This window comes from Lontra canadensis, unplaced genomic scaffold (assembly GCF_010015895.1).
Source record: "Lontra canadensis isolate GAN:19392208 unplaced genomic scaffold, GSC_riverotter_1.0 scaffold65, whole genome shotgun sequence".
NCBI lineage: Eukaryota > Metazoa > Chordata > Mammalia > Carnivora > Mustelidae > Lontra > Lontra canadensis.
This window is the reverse complement of record NW_022631059.1, coordinates 214,878-236,408: the sequence shown is the minus strand read 5'-3', so window position 1 is coordinate 236,408 and position 21,531 is coordinate 214,878. Positions and strand designations below refer to the sequence as shown.

The 21,531-nt window shown below is 51.4% G+C and overlaps 1 protein-coding gene across 1 annotated transcript in view; it reads left to right on the top strand.

Moving 5' to 3' along the window:
* PRPF6 (pre-mRNA processing factor 6) overlaps positions 1–21,531 on the top strand; it is a 38,513-nt gene that overhangs the window by 3,016 nt on the left and 13,966 nt on the right. Inside the window, exons 3-11 of the mRNA XM_032878727.1 lie at positions 694–812; positions 3,218–3,296; positions 3,761–3,937; positions 4,170–4,325; positions 7,708–7,802; positions 8,148–8,304; positions 9,125–9,287; positions 13,754–13,872; positions 15,257–15,475. Coding sequence (XP_032734618.1) covers positions 694–812; positions 3,218–3,296; positions 3,761–3,937; positions 4,170–4,325; positions 7,708–7,802; positions 8,148–8,304; positions 9,125–9,287; positions 13,754–13,872; positions 15,257–15,475 — 1,284 coding nt within the window. The remainder of the gene's footprint in view (positions 1–693; positions 813–3,217; positions 3,297–3,760; positions 3,938–4,169; positions 4,326–7,707; positions 7,803–8,147; positions 8,305–9,124; positions 9,288–13,753; positions 13,873–15,256; positions 15,476–21,531) is intronic.

The window sequence follows — 21,531 nt, the reverse complement described above, 5'->3', positions numbered from 1 at the left end:
TAAGCGAAACCATATAATTGTTTTTTTTCCCTGCTTGACCTACTTCACTCCACATAATCTCCTCCAGTCCGGTCCATGTTGATGCAGATAGCACGCGTTCTTCCTTTCTGAGGCCGAGTAACATTCCTCACGAACATGAACCACAACTTTATCCATCCGTCTGTTGAAGGGCGTCTCAGCTCCTTCCACAGTTTGGCTCTCGTGGACGCTGCTGCTTTGAGCATTGGCGTGCGCCTGCCCCTTTTCACTACGTCGGTATCTTTGGGGAACATACCCATAGCGCAAGTGCTCGGTCGTAGGGCAGCTGTATTTTTAACGCTTTGAGGTACCGCCACACTGTTTTCCAAAGTGGATGCACCCCCTTGCATTCCGACAGTGTGAGAGTTTCCCCTTTGCGGGGAGAGGGAATCTGAAGCAGACTCCCTGCGGATCCCGCAGCCCAAGGTGGGGCTCCATCTCATGATCCTGACATCATGACCTGAGCCAAAATCAAGAGTCAGATGCTCAACCAGCCAAGCCACCCAGGTGCCCCTAACCCCACCCCCCAGTTGTAGAACACTGGTGAGTCATTTTGCTTTCCCTCATTTGGGGTTGTCTGATTGGAAACAATTACTCAGCACGCATTTTCTAACACTCTGCTCGAGGGGATTGTGTTGGAGGAAAAGCTGACCCTCCGTGTTCTTTTGTGCTTAGTTTAATGGCTATGCTGGGAGCCTCTTCTCAAGTGGGCCCTATGAAAAAGACGATGAGGAAGCAGATGCTATTTATGCAGCTCTAGATAAAAGGATGGATGAAAGAAGAAAAGAAAGAAGGTAAGAGAAATTAATGCCCCTTACACTATGATTACCCAACTTTATTTATCTGTCATTTTTAAAATATATTTTTTAAAATAAGATTTTATTTATTTTGAAAGTGAGAGAGAACATGAGAGAGTACAAGTAAGGCAGAGGGAGAGGGAGAGCAGGCTCCTTGCTGAGCAGGGAACCCAGCACAGGGCTTGGTCCCAGGACTCTGAGATCATAAGGCAAACGCTTAACTGACTAAGCCACCCAGGTGCCCCTATTTTATTTTATTATTTTATCTTATTTTATTTTATTTTTTTAAGTGGGCTCCACACCCAGCATGGAGCCCAGTATGGGGCTCAAACTTACACCCCTGAGATCAAAACCTGAGCTGAAATCAAGAGTCAGACGGTTAACTGACTGAGTCACCCAGGTGCCCTTGTCTATTTATTTATAAAGATTTTATTCTTTTTCTTTTAAGATTTTATTTATTTATTTGACAGAGAGAGACAGCGAGAGAGGGGACACAAACAAAGGAGCAGGAGAGGGAGAAGCAGGCTTCCTGCTGAGTAGGGACCCCGATGTGGGGCTTGATGCCTGGACCCTGGGATCATGACCTGAGCCGAAGGCAGGTGCTTAATGACTGAGCCACCCAGGCGTCTCATAATGATTTTATTTTATTTTATTTTTTTAAAGATTTTATTTATTTATTTGACAGACAGAGATCACAAGTAGGCAGAGAGGCAGGCAGAGAGAGAGGGGAAGGAAGCAGGCTCCCCGCTGAGCAGAAATCCCCATGTGGGGCTCGATCCCAGGACCCTGGGATCATGACCTGAGCCAAAGGCAGAGGCTTAACCCACTGAGCCACCCAGGCGCCCCAATGATTTTATTTTTAAGTAATCTGTACACCTGTGGGGCTCAAACTCACAACCCTGAGATCAAGAGTTACATGTTCTCCTGCTGAGCCAGCCGGATACCCCTATATTTATCCAACTTTAAAAGTCTTGCTTTGGTATATTTCAGACATGGACAAAAGTTGCATAGTATGTGTGTCTGCTCAGCTCTCAGGCAACCTGGATCTCGGTTTGTGGCAGCCACACTTGGAGAAACACCAGGCTACTGGAGAGTAATCGTAGGGACTAGAGTGGAGCGCTTAAGATTTCTGTGGCTTTCCAGAAAGGGATGGAATTTGGGGGATTATTCTGACCACAAGTGAGGATTACTGTCTTCTTTGAGATGGGTGTAGTAGCGTTGGTTAATGTGTATTAAGTAATTAGGAAGTTCAGTGAAGATGACAAATGAATATGTAAATCCTTGCAGGCAGGGCTTGTGTCTTGAGAATGTCATTCCACACATCCATGTTGGGACACACCTGTGCGGATTTAGGCTGGTGGGGATAGACTTTAGTGAGCTGGAGGGGGCAGGTGTCCTCTGTCCTTGGGAGCCTGCTCAAGAGAAGACTGTCCTCGGTGCTCGTGTTTATCTGTGGCTCTCAGGTGGGCGTCTTGCACTGAACTTTGGTCTAGCAACATTTTTAAAAAAGATTTTATTTACTTATTTGAGCAAGAGAGCACGTGCAGAAGTGGGGGTTGAGGGGTGGAGCAGAGGGAGAGGGAGAAGCGGACTGCCTGCCGAGCAGGGAGGCCGACGCAGGCTCGATTCCAGGACTCTGAGATCATGACCTGAGCCAAAGGCAGACACTTAACTGCCTGAGCCACCCAGGGGCCCCTGAGGTTTAGCAAGTTTGTTTATTGCTGTTACCTCAGCTCCCGGAGCGGTGTTTATCTTCTCCAAGCACGTCATTTGTCCCAATACGTTCATATTCCTGGTATTTTCCTTTTACCTTATGGGAGAAAACATAAATCTCAACGTTAGGGAGTATTAGCTTTATGGGTCACAGTAACCCAGAGATTTCTTGTGAGTGCCTAGACCTGGTCCTCTATCACCAGAATGCAGTAGCTCTCCATCCCTGAAGACCAGTTGCGGGGGTGATGAGACAGCCTGTTAGTTCCGGCAGGAGGAGCAGAGAGCTGTCTGGAGAGGCGCACGGACTGCTTGGAAGCGGCAGAGGCAGTGACAGGCAGAAAGTCAGATGGGCAGCTGGGATAGAGGGTCAGCTTTCCGGAATCTTCATAAGGTGGCCCTAACTTTGGAATTTTGTAGAAGTTTAAAGCTGTAAATACACTCATGTTCAAATACAAGTATCTGTATCAGGGTAAGACAACTTGTTTTTATTTTAGTGAGTCTCTGCCTCCTTCCGTTTGGTGAATAAGTAATAAGTAAGTGTGGTTGTGGACGTGCGTCTTGCTGCCTCCGACGCAGCTGCTGAGTGCGCGGGGCTGCGCTTCCGGTGATTTAATTACGTGTAATAAAATGACTTTTTCTTAGAATGGATTTCCAGTATCTCTAACGCATGCACACATTTTACTTCCTAGGGAGCAAAGGGAGAAAGAAGAAATTGAGAAATACCGTATGGAACGCCCCAAAATCCAACAGCAGTTCTCAGACCTCAAAGTAGGTGGATGGATAGCATGCACCTAACCTCAGCAGAGAATTGGGTAGAATTGATGAGACTTTACTAACTTTGCTTTTTTGTTCTTTATTAAATTCAGATGGGAGAGGAAGGTTCCTGCTTTAGTGTGTTTAACTTTGTGTTATGTGTGCAAAAAATGTCCCTTTTCCCTCCACTGAAAAAAAAATGGGACATGTGAACTTACTTTCTTAATAACTTTAACTCTGTACGTAAAGTTTTCCACACTGTATCTTCTGGGCTTTGACAGAACAATTTACATTTGAATGAAGTAGAGCAGATCCAACAGATTGAATTTCGAAGTGAAGTAGATCATTTCTGCATCAAAATTCTTTCTAAACCATGACAATTTGGGGGCTTAGGGGTCAAGGAGAGCATAGTTTTTCTTGTGCATATGAAATCTTGCCAGAGAATAAATGTTTTTTTGGGGGGGGGCAAATGTTCCCAGAGGAAGTTAGCAGAAGTCACAGAAGAAGAGTGGCTGAGCATTCCTGAGGTCGGCGACGCTAGAAACAAACGCCAGCGGAACCCGCGCTATGAGAAGCTGACTCCTGTTCCCGACAGTTTCTTTGCCAAACATTTACAGACTGGAGAGAACCATACTTCAGTGGATCCCCGACAAACTGTGAGCATCAGAAGAGGAGGCGAATAGGTCTTTAGTTTGGTTAGGTGGGTGGTAGTGGGAGCCATGGGTGGTGGTAGAGTAAGTGTGTCTGTAGTTCAGAAGCTGGGCTGTGCGGAGTCTGTGCGGCCGCAAGTCTGTCAGGCTACAATGGAAAGATGGCAGAGTTGATAGGATTCTTCTGCATGAAGATGCAATCCAGTGTTTTTTGTCCTCCCCGCCCCCCACCCCCCAGCAATTTGGAGGTCTTAACACACCCTATCCAGGCGGACTGAACACTCCATACCCAGGTGGGATGACACCTGGATTGATGACCCCTGGCACAGGTGACCTGGACATGAGGAAGATAGGCCAAGCAAGGAACACGCTGATGGACATGAGGCTGAGCCAGGTGAGTCTTGTCATGCAACATTTTCCTGTAGATTAAGAAAATCGTTTTCTGATTATAAAACTGATCTCATGTCAGTGGAAAGTTCATCTTTCCAAGTCCTTCATCACAAGATAGCAGACCTGTGACGATGTAGTTTCTTGTCCCATCATAAAGATCGGCAGGACCCTGCATGCAGATGGGTGTGTATATCCGCCCCCAGCTCTTGCATGGGTGCGGTGTGGCCAGTGTGGCACTCCCGCCCCCCTCTTGGGGCTTGAGGACTGTTGCCGTTGACAGAGGGCAGCCTGGCAGGCAGACTGAACGAAGGCACTGAGGACAGGCCGCGTGCCCGCTGTTGCAGAAGCTTAGTCCTTCCGTCCTTGATGCAGAAATCAAGTGCGTGTGTACTTCACAGTGGAATGTCACTCAGCCATACGAAAGGACGAGATCTTGTCATTTACAGCAGTATGGGTGGGCCCAGAAGGTGTTATGCTAAGCGAAATGAGTCAGAAAAAGATAAATACCATAGGACTTGATTTATGTGTGGACTTTAAAAAACAGAACAAATGAATCAATCCACCAGCCGAAAACCAGACTCTGAAACGCAGAGGACAGATTGGTGGTTGCCTAGGTGGAAGGGGGTTAAGAGGTACAAACCTCTGCTTATAAAGCACGTCACGGAGAGGAAAAGGGCAGTGTGGGGATATGGTCAGTAACGTGGTAACGTATGGTGACCATGTTTATGGGGCGAACACTGAGCGGCGTACGGAGTTGTCGAATCGTTGTTACGTACCTGTTACTCATTGTGTGGCGATCACACTTCAGTAAAAACGTGACGTGCACACAGCTTTCTGCCTGCGCGTGGGTGGGCTGACATGCACACCGGAAGCCGTGAAGCGGAAGACTTTAAAATTTGTTTCGTGTACAAGTTAAAAACTCGTGTGTGGTAGAAAGCACTGTACAGTCAGAAACACAAGCGGGGAGGAAGAGCGCTCGTGTGCCGGACCGCCGGTGGTGGGCGTGTGCGTGTAGCTCTGCTGTGCACAGAGATGCCTTTGCACACACTTAAGGGCTTCCCAGGGCTGCTCACTCATACCACTAGGGCATGAAATGGGTGTGCAGTGGGGCTTTGTGGTGAGTTATTTTAAGAAAAGTTTTCACGTGGACGTGGAAAGGCAGTGTAGGGTCCAGCCATTACTGTTTGAGGCAGTGGGAAACTTGTACATTTTAATTGAGCTTTTACTATACTTGAATTTTTTATGGTGAGCAAATACTTTATACTAAAAATAAGTAGCTTGTAAATTTAAAAACGGCAGGTTTTTATGTTCCTGGCTGTGTACTTTGTCAGTTGGAAAGTAGTTCACTGCTTATGGGTATCATGATTGAATCTTTGATGGACTTTTTGGGTTTTTACTTTTTTTGCTATGACCGTATTTTGGTGAACCTCTCGTGATTCTGTCATTTAAGTAAACGTTGTAGTATCTTTAAAGTGGAATTAATGGATTTTTTTTCACTTAAATACTAAATTGTCTCTTGGCATTTCAGAGTCTGCAAGCGCTGAGTTGAGGGTATCGCTTCTCTTGTCCTCCTTGATCTGAGGGCAGATAGCTGTCCCCACCCCTCTAAGAAGCAAGCTCGGTTTAGTTTTGGGTTTTGTTAGTGGTGAGGTTGAGCATCTTTCCTAGTATGTTAGTCAGTCTTTGGCAGTTCTGTGACAAGCTTTTTTTTGGTCATTTGCTCTGCCCGTTTCCCTCCTAAGTTTGTTTTGATAAGAATTACCATTTCTTTTGCATGTGTCTTTGTAGTTGTTACTCTTCTAGACTTGTTTGTGGAATGTAAAAAAGAACTTCATTTCTTTTAAGATTTTGTTTGTTTATAACCGAGATAGCGAGGAAGGGAGCACTAGCAGGGGGAGCTGGAGAGGGATCAGCCAGAGGGCTACTGCTCAGTAGCTAGAGCATGTGACTCTTGATCTAAGGGTCCTGAGTTCGAGCCCCATGTTGGGCTCAGAACTTACTTGGGGTGGGAATGGGTGGGAACAGAGCCCAGAAATACGGTCGACTGACTCGGACAGAGGAGCAAAGGCAACGTAACAGAGCAAGGACGGCCTCTTCCGCAAACGGTGCTGGACGTCCCCGTGCAGACTCACACCCTCTGCTGCTCTAGCGACTGAGCCAGCCAGGCGCCCCTTGCTCTCTTCTGTCCCGCTGATGTACTTGTCTAGTGTTTCAGCGTCACACACACTGTCTTGGTTTCCGTGGCTCTGCAGTAGGTCTTGAAGTCGGGCGGCAGTAGCCCTCTGGCTTTGTGCTGCGCGCGTCTTTGTTTCTCTGTGGAAGCGCTAGAACCCGTTCGTCGCTATCCGCAGAATGGCTTGCTGGCATCTTACTGGGATTGCGTGGGCTCTGCAGATGAAGATGGGAAGAACGGACATCTTGATGATGTGAGGTCTTCCCGTCCAGGAACATGGACCGTCTCTCCATTCATCTGGTTCTTTGATTTCTTTCATCAGAGTTTTGGAGATCTCCTCGTGGAGATCCTATGTATTTGTTAGATTAATACGTAAGCATTTCGTGTTTTTGGTGCTGATGTAAATGATAACTGTGTTTTTAACTTCACATTCATTTTATTCATTGTTGGTGTATAAGAAAATGACTTTTGGGGCGCCTGGGTGGCTCAGTGGGTTAAGCCTCTGCCTTTGGCTCAGGTCATGATCCCCGGGTCCTGGGATCGAGCCCCAAATTGGGCTCTCTGCTCAGCGGGGAGCCTGCTTCCGCCTTTCTCTCTGCCTGCTGCTCTGCCTACTTGTGATTTCTCTCTGTCAAATAAATAAATAAAAATCTTTTAAAAAAATGACTTTTCTATATCAACCTTGTGTTCTGTAGCCTTGCTAAAATCGTTTTTATGTTGATTCTTTGGGTTTTCTACATCAACAGTTACCTGCAGACAGAACTTTATCTTTTCCATCCCAGTCTGTGCCACTTTCCTCCTTTACTTGTCTGCTGTATGCCCTAGCACTCTCTGCCCATGTTCTGTTTGTGGGTTTTTTGAAGTTTTTTATCGTGGTGATTTTAAGACTCACAGCCGGAGGGAATGGTATAATGAATTGCTGTTTGATAATCTTTTACTTTATAATTTCTAGGTTTCACTCGTTTTAAGTAGACTTATCTTAAGTATTTTTTGTGAGGTCTTTATGATTTCTTTTTTTAAAATATATATCTTTGTCTTATAGATATGAAATTTGTGATCACAAACTGTTGTTTGAGTTCCGGTTTTCCTACTTTTACAGTTTCCATGTTCACTGGGGATCAGAATTGTGGGTGGGGTTCCAGGGGGCCTCTGGGCACTTGATTTTGGGCATCTTTGACGCTCTGCAATGCACTTGGCCTGGCCTGTGTTGTAGGTGTCTGACTCAGTGAGCGGGCAGACTGTGGTCGACCCCAAAGGCTACCTGACGGACTTAAACTCCATGATCCCGACCCACGGAGGGGACATCAAGTGAGTGCTCTGTGGAACTGGTGGGGTTGGGTGGGGCTCGGGTTGCCTAGAACATTTTGGATTTTATTTGAAAGATAAGCAGCCAAAATGGAATGGGGGTATTCTAAGAAATGCACAGTGAAATAGGTTTATCCTGTACTTATCTCTGTGCGCGTTGTGGGTACTGACTGTGTTATGAATGATAGTCCAAGTCCATGTGCACGCTGAGCTAACCATGTCCTCCACTGTTACTTCTGTCACTTCGACATCAGATCTGATAGTTGCTACGTTGGTGCCTGCGTTCTGGGGCTGGGCACGTCCTCAGGAGTGTGGCGGCCGACTCTGTCTGCTTTCTCGCCCTTGCAGTGACATCAAGAAGGCACGGCTGCTCCTCAAGTCTGTTCGGGAGACGAACCCTCATCACCCACCAGCCTGGATTGCGTCAGCCCGCCTGGAAGAAGTCACTGGGAAGCTGCAAGTAGCGCGAAACCTCATTATGAAGGGGACAGAGATGTGCCCCAAGGTAAGGCCTGAGTTAGGGCATTTTCCTGGAAGGCTGCATAGTACCAGCCCCTCAAGGGACCCTGGGTGGCTGTAGTAGGTGGGACACCCGTGGGATGTGAACTTAAGGTAGACTCACCTGTCTGCCTTTTGGTGTTGGAACTGCAGACAGTAGGACAGTCAAGAGGAAAGAGGGGAAGAAGTGGGGAAAGGCTTTTCCTGCTTATTTTCACTTAGAGTGAAGGCCCACCTACGATTAGTTTAATGCCAGGATAACTTTAACAAGAAGGCTAAATTGGTCAGCTTTTCCGGCCCACCTAATGTAAGAAACGTGAGGATTAATGTAAGTCTTGGGAGACTATTCCAGCACTTTTTTGGGAGGTAGAGTGACCAGACAAGCTTTGAAAAGTGCTCTGATAACCTCTAAAGGTCCCTCTCTGTTGTGCAGCCTGGGGTGCCCTTGGCAGTGGAAGATACCCTCTCCGAATACTTAGGCTAGGACATCGGGCCTCAGTGAGGACTTCCCAGGGCGTTGCACAGCCACGTGCTGATAGGTTTCCGTTTTATCGTTGGTTGACCTGTCACCCTGAAGGACAGTCTGTGCTTCTCTCATGGTGCTGTTGTGTGTCTCCCGACTTGGGGACACAGAGGTGCTGTAGCCGCGGTGCCAAGTAGTGACATTACCGGGGTCTCTGGTGCAGGTGTACATGAGGCCAAGCTGACGGGCTTCGGTGTGATTGTAAACCTGGGACCATGGTCTGATGAGCCCGGCCCGTCCCTGAGGCTCGGTCTCAGCCTCCAGCCTGCGCCTCCACTTCCTGTTCCTTTGTTTTGCCCCACAGAGTGAAGATGTCTGGCTGGAAGCAGCCAGGTTGCAGCCTGGGGACACAGCCAAAGCTGTGGTGGCCCAAGCTGTCCGTCATCTCCCACAGTCTGTTAGGATCTACATCAGAGCAGCAGAGCTGGAAACGGACATTCGTGCCAAGAAGCGGGTTCTTCGGAAAGGTGAGCCTCCATGGGGATGGCGTCACCAGCAGGTGCCTCTGGGGCTGTGGTCCCCAGACGTATAGTCCCCAGGACCGTATAGTAGGTGGTGCTCTCGAGTTCGTTCTAGAGCAGATGGGAGTTAGAGGGTTGATGAGGAGGAAACCTGTGCAGATGGCGTATTCTGCTTGAACTTGGGGTGTGGGTCAGATAAGGTACATTGTGTGGGATTGATGGCAGTTTCCAGTGAGGGCTCCAGCTCTCGTTTGTAAGTTGTGTGTTTGAGTAAAACATTAGAGGGGTATGACATCAGGCCATGCGAGTGTTATCACACACGGTTTCTTTGTTTGACAGAGGCCAGGCAGAATCCCCCTTGCGTGTGACCCTGACCGTGTGTGCTTGTGTGCATTCATTCAAGTGTGTGTTTCTCTCTTGGGTCTGGTTTCCTGATTGCAGCCCTATGACCCATTAAATACTCAGAGCCAGTCTCTTAAAACGAGGCCAGGAACAGAAAGTTAGCACTGTCTTGGTTTATAGAAATCATCTTATCTTGGGGCACCTGGATGGCTCAGTCAGTTGGGCATCCAACTTCTGGTTCTGACTCAGGTCATGATCTCGTGATTGTGGGGTTCAGCCCTGCCTTGCGTGGGGAGTCTGCCTCAGATTCGTTCTCCCTCTCCTTCCCCCTCTGTTTGTTTCCTCTCTTCCCTCCTTCTCTCTCTCTCGAGGAGATAAATTAATAAAATCTTAAAAGGAAACGAAATCAACTTCTCTTTTTTCAGCCAGAAAAATAGTTCTTTAATGACAAACACATTAAACCCTGGGTAGTTAGCATTATTTATTTAGGAAAGCTCTCCTGAGTCTCTCCTGCCACGGTCTCATGATGAAGGGTCAGAATGTCTTTGGGGCCACGCCTTTCCACCATCCGATTACCTGGGTTCATTCCCAGTTGGCTTCACATTTGGAGAGGGGAGTGGGCTCGGAGGGGGGCTGCGGGCAGTGTTGAGTGATGACTTTTCCAGGACGTCCCAGATCTCTGGGGCAGTGGCTCTCCTGGCTCTGTTTCCCTCAGAGAGCTGTGCTGAGGTAGAAAGAACCCTGAGTCCCCAAGCCAGCCTCTGTCCCTCCCCCTGTCCTTAGAGTACTTCCAGAAACAGCGTTCTTTTTTCAGGTGCCTGGGGCAAAGCCAGGTGCTGCCTCATTTAGTGCTTCACTTAGTTCTTGGTGAAAACAGCTACTTCCAGCAGTGACTTAGGACACCCTGCCAGCCCTTATGCTGGCATGTGAGCTCTGGGTCTCAGTTGGATGCTGCTGACATCTTAGTCCCTTGTTGGGAGAACTTGAGCTTGGGATGCTAGTTTGACACCTGAAGAGGCCGTCATCTTGAGCATGAAACCTGACCTCTGAGCTGCAGTGTCCTTATCTGTAGTGGCACACATGGGCCTGTGGCTGGGCCATTGGCTACTTCCTGTCAGTTCAACTCACCACAATAAGGCATGAAGCTCTGTGTTACTCTGTAATTAATACAGTCCTCTAAAAGTGAGGTTATTTTACCCCCAAACCCTATATTGTGGTGTGCAGAGCGCAGCAGCCTCCAGCAGCTATCGGTGTTGGGTCACCATGAGCACACAGCACCTGAGTGTCCTCCCTGCCGGGGTGGGTGGGGGAACTGGAGGTCAGGGCTGAGCCCTTCCTCTGCTGGCAGGTAGATCTAGTTCAGACTGGTCTTTCCCATCTGGGCTGCCCCTTCCACACCAGTGCATGTAGCCTGTCCAGGTAGCCTTGCAACCCGGTAGCTGCCTCCCGAAAGACCCTGGGTCCGCGCTGGGTTGGTGCTGGGTCGGAGCTGGGTCGGCGCTGGGTCTGAGCTGGGTCGGCGCTGGGTTTGAGCTGGGTCCGAGCTGGGTCGGAGCTGGGTCGGCGCTGGGTCTGAGCTGGGTCCGAGCTGGGTCGGAGCTGGGTCGGCGCTGGATTCGAGCTGGGTCGGCGCTGGGTTCGAGCTGGGTCGGCGCTGGGTCCGAGCTGGGTTGGCGCTGGGTTCGAGCTGGGTCTGAGCTGGGTCGGAGTTGGGTCCGAGCTGGGTAGGAGCTGGGTCGGAGCTGGGTCGGCGCTGGGTCGGAGCTGGGTCGGCGCTGGGTCGGTGCTGGGTTCGAGCTGGGTCCGAGCTGGGTCTGAGCTGGGTCGGCACTGGGTCGGAGCTGGGTCGGCCGACAGCACTTGGCTTTACCTCGGCTCCGGGACTGCTGACGGGTCGCCAGCACAGGAGTTCCCACTGTTTCCGGAAAAGTGGAGACACAGGTTCCTTGGTGTCATACCCACCTCTGGGGGAAGTTAGTGACTCTGTAAGCTCAGTCCCATGGACACGTTCTGTACCCTGGAGGCTGAATTCCAGAGTTCACTTCCACTGATAACCCCGTTCGGGGAGCAGGAAGGTAGAGGCGGAGTCGTGAACGTGCGTCTGCAGAAGCGGCAGGACATGGGCAGTCCTGAGCCCTCGTTTCTCTGGCTGTGCCTGGGCTGGAGGTTAGCACCTTCTGCTAGCCCCGACATGATCAGGGCTCTTTCCGTGGGCCGGGGGCTCAGACTGTTGTTCCTGCACGGGCTCCGTCCTCCGTGCTCTTGCTTTCTGGGCTGCTGCACTGCGTGAACTAACCCTAGGAGTGGGAATCTGGAGCCGGTGCTTGGGACTCTCTGGGCTCTCGTGCCCCAGGACACCGTGGCAGCTCAGCCTCACCGTGGGAGTCCGGGCCCCGCGCTCCAGCCAGGGCCCGTGCACTGGCGTCAGAAGACGGAGAGGGGGGCGCCTGCCTCTGCGTTCGGTGTGACACCGCCGGGGCTCTGCGCCGTGGGGGGCGAATCTTCCCTCGGGAGGAGGCCTCCTGGCAGCAGAGCTCACGGGTGTTGAGGCAGGAACCAGCTCTCCCACTGGGTTCTGCTGTGTGGCCTGGGGAGCGCTTGGGTGTCACTGCTTCCCCGACCTGTGTGAACCACCACTGTAGGGTTTGTTTTGTTTCTGCACCCTGTGAGGGCGAGGCCGCTGCTTCAGGGTGTTTCCCCCGCGGTGTTCTGACTGCTCAGTGTGCCCCACTGTTCTGCGGGGCCTTGGCTCCAAATGATGGGGCCGCGTAGGGCCAGGCACCGCAACGGCCAGACCCCTTTGCTGCAAAGTCTCTTGAACACATGATGGGGGTGTGGTGCTGGCTGAGGGCTGTAGGCGGGGAAGGCGCCAACCCAGGGAGAGCTGGGCCCTGCCCCTCCCGTGGAATGGGTCCGGGATATCAGCCTAGTCCGGGGACTGACTAGGGAACAGTTCTCTGGGCCGGGACTTGGCTCAGCAGGGGGCTTAGCGGCATCATCCGGTCACCCTTGGAGGGATTCCACGAACCCCGAGTGGCCCTTGTGATCCTGCTCCGTGTGCACAGCCCCGTGGCGCGGGTGGGGGCCACATGTGCCCTGAGGCCCGCCAGCCGCTGCTGCTGGAGAGGGAGGCTTGGCGCCTCGCATCCTGGCTTCATCCAGGTGTCCTCAGAGGCCCTGTTCTGTCCCTGATTTCATGCGAGAAACTTTGTGGGTCTACGGGCTCTTGGTCTGTTTTCCACATGCTTGGCCCTTGCGTTTCTGAGAAACAGGAGCCCTTTGGGATCTGCCTTAGAGGTGCTCTGGCTTCCTGATGGTGACCCAAGCTGTGCTGTTCTCTGTCCGCCCACCCCCGCCAGGGGCTCACTAGGGGGCCTGGCCTTGCTCCCCTGCGATGCTCACGTTGCAGAGCTCTGTGTTTATCTGCCTTTTGGGGGCTTTTTGGTGAATTGTGTGTGAAGAAAGGGCTCTGTTGCTTAAACCAAGGTTTGGAAGTTTCTGGACTGCAGAAAGTGGTAGCTTTTCTGGGTGTCTGTCCCCCTTCCCTGATGTCCCTCCATGTGCTGGCTGCCTCTGGGCCACCAAGGGAGTCCACCTGCCGCAGAGCCAAGCCGTGAGGCTTGGCTGCCGTCAGCATGATGTCACCACACACAGTGCGCCTCGGGGGCTGCGAAGGAGCTCGTGCCCAGCCAGCCCTCTGATGCACGCCACCCTGGAGAGATGCATATCCCAGGCCACTTCTGTTTTCTTTCCCTGTGATTTCTACACACTCACACACAACCTGCGTGGCCCTGCGCGTGAAGGGGGTTGCCTTCTTGTGGTTGCGTGGCTTTGTTTTGGGACGTTGAGTTTCAAGCCTGAGTGGGAGCAGAGACATTGCACAGCCCCTGTGTCACCTCCTGTCATCTGCTGTGCCTCCGCCTCGCTTACGATTCAGGGTTGTCCGCCTTGGTCTTGGTTGTGTCTGCCCCAGATGTGAGGGGACCCGTATAAAGGTCAGGTGGACAACCTGGCCCAGTGCCAAGGAAGGGGTCTTCTGACCCTGCTGGCCGGAGTGTCCTCTGGGACAGGAGCGTCCTGCTTCTGCTTCTGCTTTTCTGTGACCTGGTTTCTTATCTGACCTTTCCCAGCCCTTGAACATGTTCCAAACTCCGTCCGCTTGTGGAAAGCGGCCGTTGAGCTCGAGGAGCCTGAAGACGCTAGAATCATGCTCAGTCGAGCTGTGGAGTGCTGCCCCACCAGCGTGGAGGTGAGTCTGCCGGGCGCTGCCCGAGTCCGAGTGCGGCGTCCACAGTGGCAGCAGCGGAGCGCTGAACTGTGATTTCTGGGCCTGTGAGGCAGCGAAGTCACAGGAGGCCACCGTGTAACACAGCCGCCCAGCGCCGGGACCGGCCGGCTGCGGCCCGTCGCGCTCCTGGTGGACGTGCAGAATAGAAGCTGAGCCTATCTCTGGCCGCTCCAGAGCTCTGTGTGCGGGGCAGTCTTTTTCCAGGGCCAGTCCCACATCAGCTCAGAGTTTGTGAGTGGGACCTGAACAGTGGAGGCTGATAGGAAATACCGATCAATCTTTCTCTCAGCCCAGCATGAGCTTGGCTCATTGCCTCAAAGCTGGTTGGATTTCTTTCTTTTTTTTTTATTTTATTTATTTATTTTTAAGATTTTACTTATTTGACAGAGAGAGAGAGAGAGACACCACAAGTAGGCAGAGGCACACAGAGAGAGAGAGGGGGAAGCAGGCTCCCCGCTGAGCGGAGAGCCCGATGTGGGGCTCGATCCCAGGACCCTGAGATCATGACCTGAGCCGAAGGCAGAGGCTTTAACCCACTGAGCCACCCAGGCGCCCCTGGTTGGATTTCTTTAGTTTCAAACATTCAGGTTCACGACATTCTGTGCAGTGATTTTTAGTCTTGGTTTTATGATATCCATTATGTCCTTAATTATCCTCAGAGGTATTGTGAAATTCTCCAAGCAAAATTAATCTTTATTTATGTAAAAGTGAATAGAGCCCATGCACATTTTGGGTCATGAGATGTTGCAGAATCAGCAGCTAGGGTGTCCAACCCCAGAAGACTGAATACCCGTGTGTCCTTTGTGAAGTCAGCAGTCGCGTCCTGCTCATGCTCTGTCCAGCACCTGGGATGGGTCTGACGTGCTGTGTACGTGTCACTAACTGGTGTTTGAAACGTGTGACTGAGAATCTGTCAGCGTCTCACGTTCACCAGAGTCACTAAGTCAGAAACGTAACTGAACAGTTACCAGAGCAGTGAAAATGTCGTACGCATCTGTGGATTCTGTTTAAAGGATCCACGAGAGCTGTTAGAAAGGGGCACTGGGTGGTTCACTCGGTTAACCGTCCGACTCTTGGTTTCAGCTCAGGTCATGATTTCAGGGTCACGAGATCGAGCCCCACGTTGGGCTCTGTGCTCGGCGTGGAGTCTGCTTGAGGTTTTTCCCTTCTCCTTCTGCCCCTCCCTCCCCACTTTCTTTCTTGCTGCTCTCAAGTAAGTAAGATCTAAAAGAGAAGGAAGGAAGAATTTTGTGGAAGTGCTGTGGGCCAGTGGTTGGCTCACCATTTGACCTGGCAGGTTGTGCTGAGTCCTGTCCTCTCGTTTGCTGGTGTTCTCTCCATACAGCTCTGGCTCGCTCTGGCGAGGCTAGAGACCTATGAGAATGCCCGCAAGGTCTTGAATAAGGCCCGTGAGAACATCCCTACGGACCGCCACATCTGGATCACGGCTGCCAAGCTGGAGGAAGCCAACGGGAACACGCAGATGGTAGAGAAGATCATTGACCGAGCCATCACCTCTCTGCGGGCCAACGGCGTGGAGATCAACCGTGAGCAGTGGATCCAGGTGAGGTCAGCAGGTGGGGGTCCCCACTGCGAGCAGGTGTCCTGGTGTCTGCTTTGAAAGTGCACATTGGGGTCTCTCCTAGGGTAGGAGCTGCTTAATAGTACCTGAGGGTTTGCATGCTGGGGAAGCAGGCATGTGTGGCTTTTCCTTATGTGATCATGACCTGGGTTTTGGTAGAGTTGGCACTTTGATTACATCTTGGGGTTGGATGCTCTAAAGAATTTTCTGTGTATGGGCACTGGGGAGTAGTACCACTTTGCAAGTAGAAATAATACGATGTAAGGAGAATGATAGGCCCGTGGCTAGTGCAGTGTCTGAAGATCTTCTGATCCAGCCTCCAGGGCAGGCAGCCTCTCCTACCTTCCACTTCCACCACGTGAGCTCTCTGGCCCTGGGCCCCCCATCTCCTGGGGGGGCCCTGCCTGAAGTATAGTCAGCCGAGGGCAAAGTGCTTCTTCACAGTGATCTGCTCCCTTCCACCCTGAAGGGCCCTACAGAGCAAGGCTCCTTGCTTCACCTACTGCCCCTTGGCCCTGGGAAGATGGTCTCAGGCCTCCTGCGCCCCGCTTCTGCTCCTGCTGCCACACATCTGATTACCATTCTCGGAACAGCCCCCAAGCTGAACTGTTCCCAGTGTGGCCAGGAGGGCCTCAAGTGGTGCTACCCAATTCCTGGGGTCCCTCTGGATCAGAGCCCCTACTCTTTCCTCTTTCTTGCATGGGTATTAAGCCACATGGCCCCTTTCTGTGTTGAGGCAATTTTTTTTTTTAATCCTGAATGCAAGGCCTTGCATGTTCCTCTAAATTTTCATCATTGAGATTCAGTCCCTTGATTTGTTTGGTGTTTTTAGCCACGTGGTTACGCGTGGTTTCCCGTGGTTACACGTGGTTGTGCGTGGTTACAGTTTTGATGCCTCCTCCCTTTGTGCAGCCCCACCTGTCCAGCCAGTGTCTTCTTTCTTCTGCTGAGACTGGTGCTTCTTGCACGGCAGGTCTGATGGCGGTTCTTCCAGCTCTTACGAGCTCATCTTTGTTTTTGAAAGATATTTTCCCTGGGTATAGAACTCAGGTTGACATTCCTTCTTTTGCAGTACTTCAAAGGCACACCTCTGCTGTCTTCTCTTCTCTGTTATTTCCCAGAAGCACTCCCTCATCTTTGGGGCGCCTGGGTGGCTCAGTCGGTGAAGCGTCTGCCTTTGGCTCAGGTCATGATGTCAGGGTCCTGGGATCCAGCCCTGCATCGGGCTCCCTGCTCAGCGGGAAGCTTGCTTTTCCCTCTGCCTGCTGCTCGCCCTGCTTGTGTTCCCTTTTTGTCAAATAAACAAATAAAATCTTTTTTTGTTCTATAAGATTTTATTTGTTTATTTGACAGAGATCACAAGTAGGCAGAGAGGCAGGCAGAGAGAGAGGAGGAAGCAGGCTCCTCACGGAGCAGAGAGCCCATGCGGGGTTTGATCCCAGGACCCCGGGATCACGACCCGAGCCAAAGGCAGAGGCTTAACCCACTGAGCCACCCAGGCGCCCCTATAAGTGGAATTTTAATATCATTTTTAGGTAGTTCATTGTTGATGTATGGAAATACAGTCGCTTTCTGAATATTGAGCTTATGTTATATAACCTTGATGAAATTTAAATCATCACAGATTTCATGGATTTTCTATACGAGATCATGCCATCTGCCTATGTAATCCGACTTCTTCCTGCCTGCCAACCCCCCCCACCCCCCGCGCCCCCGTGATTCTGAAAGCCTTTTTGTTTCTTGTCTAATTGTCTTGGGTTAGAACCTCTGGTGAAGTGATGACTACAGGTGGGGAGAGCCAACATCTTTGTTCCTTCCTGACCTTAGGAGGCAGTATCTAGGTTGTCCAGTTGAATATCGTGTTAGTTCTGTAGCTCATTGATGCTCTGGTCATGTTTTAAAGACTGATTCTTTTTCCTCACCATTTTATTTTGGATCACTTCTGTGGGTTTGTCCTCAAAGTGTGAGCTGCTGTTCATCTCGTCTAGCGGGTTTTCCACCTCAGATCTTGTCTTTTTCATTTTTAGGAATTTAATTTTGGTCTTTTAAAAATGTCTCTCACAGGGTGCCTGGGTGGCTCAGTCAGCTGAGTGTCCAACTCTTGGTTTCAGCTCAGGTTATGATCTCAGGGTCTTGGGATCCGTGCTCAGCGCGGAATCGGCTTGATTTTTTCTCTCCCTTTGCCCTTCCTCCCACTTGGGCTCTCTCACTCATGTTCTCTCTTTCTAAAAATAACAAATCTTTTAAGAAACATGTTTCTCATTTTTAACATGAAATGTTAGATTTTTTTGCTGCCTCTGCTTGATGTTTTGAACACATGGAATGCAGTGATCGCAGCTGTTTTAGTGCCCTTGTCTCCGAACTCTTGACGCCTTTGTCAGGTTGGGATTGATTCTGTTGGATACATTTCCTTTCATTACAAGTTGCATTTTCTTGTTCCTTTGCGTGACTGGTAATCTTTGATTTGTTGCCAGACATGGTGAATTTTCCCTTGTTGGGCGCTAGGCATCTTGGCACCCTATGAATGCCCTAGACGCCTCTGTTGGAGTGCAGCTGTGTTTCCGGACCTTTGACCCTTTGGCTCTTGCTTCGGAGCTTTGCTGGGTTGAGCCCCAGCAGTAGTGGGTTTGGGACAGTCAGGGCTAGTCGGCCGATGGAGGTCTGTGCACTCTGCCCCGTGACCTGTTTCTCCTGGGGGTTTCCGGTCTGGCGGTGGAAACAGGCACTGTTCCTGGTTCCCTCTGATCTCCGAGGTTGTGCTGATCCTTTGAGGTTCTTTCCAAACACTTACGCTGTGTTGGTGCTCCGCGAACACTCCCGGGTGGCCCTCTGCAGAGCCCCGCGCCAGGGTTCTCCCCTGCGCTGCACGTCTCCTCTCTGGTGCTCGGTCCTGTGTACTGGTTGCTCCTTGAGCTTCTGGGGCTCGGCTCTGCCTCCTCCACCGGCGCTGCCTGGGTTCCCCTCCCTGCACCGTGGCCTGGAAGGTTTCTGGGCTGTGCGCTGGAGCAACAGGGGCTCCTCTGGTCTGTTCCTGGGTCTCAGCCCTCACACCCCTTTGCTACCCACATCCAGTGTCTCAACGACCCCCGTTTCATGATATTGTCTGGGGCTGTGGTTGTCTCAGGAGCAGGGAATTCCAGCTGGGTCAGCAGAGCTTCTCCGGTCCTCTGAGGGCTTTTGGAGGCTGATGGTGCCCCTGCCAGGGCGTGCCGCTCCCACTCTCTGAGGGCCTTCTCCGTCTCCCTTGAGCCCTGGGATCTGTGTTGCACAAGGTAGAGCTGAGAGTCCTGTGTTCCCAGAGACGCCCACCGGTCAGTTCCCGGTCCTGGCCCCCTTCAGGGGTGCGTGTGCTTGGCTACAGCACGTCCATTTCTTCTGCCATCTGTGTTTCCCTGTTGTCAGGATGGACGATTGCAAGAGGTGACCGTGGCTGGCCCCCTCTCCCCTTGCTGGCTCTCAGACCAACCTCCTACAAACCCTTCATTAGGACACTGCCAGTGCAGTAAAAGGCAGCATGAGCTAGAATCTTTTTAAACTTCCTTCAGATTTCATGTTTTGCTTCTACTTGCTTATATTGAAATGTGATGAAAAGGGTCTGTCTGAACGTATGATGGTTTTACTTCAGTCGTTTTAAGGTCAGTATTTACTTCAGTGTGTGGTGTCCTGCCACGTATGTGGCTCTCAGGTGTTTCATGTCCTGAGCAAGTCCCCGTTTACTGAGCACCCATGGTGTGCCAGACTCTGCTAAATGCACTAACCCTTGCCTTCGTACTTCCCATTTCCCGTTGTTTGTGGAGCCCAGTCCAGGCCCACCGCCCTGCTGCGGACAGGAGCCTTCCCGGCAGGTCTGGTCCAGCCTGCCTGTGCCCTCGAGCCGTGTCTGTGTGTTTTCCTTTTGTCTTGAGGTGCCTCTCCGTCCGCCTCCTCTGCTGTTCTCCTTCTCTTCTCATAACCTAAATCTCCTGGTAGTTTGGCCCTCAGCCCCCTTTTGAGACTTTTCTGTGCTTGCTTCTGTGGTGATCTCATCTTCCCGCATTGTCAGGAGCATAACTTCCACACCAGGAACCCCCAAATGTGGACTGTGCTCTGGGCGCTCCCCGTGTACTGGATCACTCCCTGCTGCCCTGCGTCCCCCCGGAACATGGGACGATACCGCAGCCTGGGGTGTCTGGGATGCATCCCCTGCTTCGCCCACAAACTCTGACGGTCCCGGCCGAGCTCACCTTGGTGAGCAGTTTGTGTCTGCCTTCCCGTCCGTCCCTGGTCCAGGTACTGCTTGTCACCCGGCTGCAGCCATCCTCGGCCAGGCACGGCCTCCTCTGGACGTGGCAGTAATTCCCGATGCCCATCCCTGCTGACGCTGCACACCACAGTCAGGGCCGTCCTTTTATTTTTTATTTTTTTCCAAAGATCTTACTTGTTTGAGAGGGAGAGAGGTCCCGAGCATCCAAGGAGAGGGGGGGGGGGCGGGGGGGGAGGCGGAGCCCCCGCTGAGCAGGGAGCTCGGTGCTGGACTAGATCCCAGAACCTGGGGGGTGGGACCCGAGCCGAAGGCAGTCACCCAACCAGCTGAGTCACCCAGGCGCCCCTGGGGCAGTCTTTTTAAGATAAGATTGAGCATGTGACTCATTCTCTAGTTTAAAAGTCGCTGGGTGCCTTCCTGAAGCTGCAGTAGAACCCAGAGCTCTTGCTATGGCCTGTGGGCCCTGGGGTCGGGGCCTGGGGCCATCACCCCACTAACCTGCCACAAGGCTTCCTTGCTCATTACTGGCCTCATGCCTTCCCCTCAGGTCTTTGCCGTCGGCTCTGCTCTCTGCTTGGGGTGCTTCTCTGAGGCTCGTAGGGCCCCAGGGACCTCCAGGTGGGGCTTCTGTGGCCCCTTTCACATGGAGGTCTGACCACGGTCACCTCTGGGTCAGGACGTCCAGCATGTCTCCTGCACCGTTTCCCTGACCATGTATCATAAATCTCTTGTCAGGAGGTAGAAGAGGGTGGTTTCTACCCTTTCCTGTTGCAAAGAGTGCTATGAAAGTGTCCCGCTATGGAGGTCATTTTGCACATATGGAAACGTATTTGTAAGAGGAATTACTTAAAGTGGCATTGCTAGGTCAATGTATATACTTTTTTTTTTTTGAACATTTTATTTATTTATTTGACAGAGCAAGAGAGATCACAAGTAGGTAGAGGGAGAGGGAGAAGCAGGCTCCCCGCCGAGCAGAGAGCCCGATGCAGGGCTCAATCCCAGGACCCTGGGATCCTGACCCGAGCCAAAGGCAGAGGCTTAACCCACTGAGCCCCCCAGGCGCCCCTGTGCTTCTTACTTTGATGGCGAACATGAAATTGCCCCTGGGGGTTGTCCACGTGCGCCCCTCAGCTGTGTGCGAGTGTCTGTGTCCCCACCTCAGCCGTACACGTGTGTTGGCATGCATTTTCGTGTTGCTGATCTGATGTGTATAAAATGGTACTTAAGAAAAATAAGAGGGGTGCCTAGGTGGCTTCCCCCTCTCTCTGCCTGCCTCTCTGCCTACTTGTGATTTCTGTCTGTCAAATAAATAAATAAAATCTAAAGAAAAAAAAAAGAAAGATAAGAACAGCTTCTTCTCTGATGTTTAGAAAAGTCACTTATAGTTTTGTTTTCTGGAGAACTGTGTGTTTCATGTCCTTTGCCCAATTGCATTTTGGTCCTTCCCTGACTGATGTACAAGAGGCTTCAGTGACATTTCTGCATCTCAGCCATGGACCCACGGCTGTGTTGTCTGCCTGTCCTGAGACCTGCTTCCTGAAGTCCAGTCCTGGGGCCACGCGCCCGCCTGCCTGATGGGATGCCCTCGTGGTGGGTCCCTCTGGGTTTCTCTCTTACCTTCTGTGTGCCAGGCTCCCCCACATACACCCCCGTCTGTTCTGGTTAGACTGTTTCTTTCTTTTGTCCATTTTGAATCCTGAGTTCAGACCAACAGACACAAATGTTAGTGAGCTCATCTTGATTCCTCTTCCTGGGGAAGTTTCTTTTCTGTGTAAGAACCTGCTAACCCCTGAGC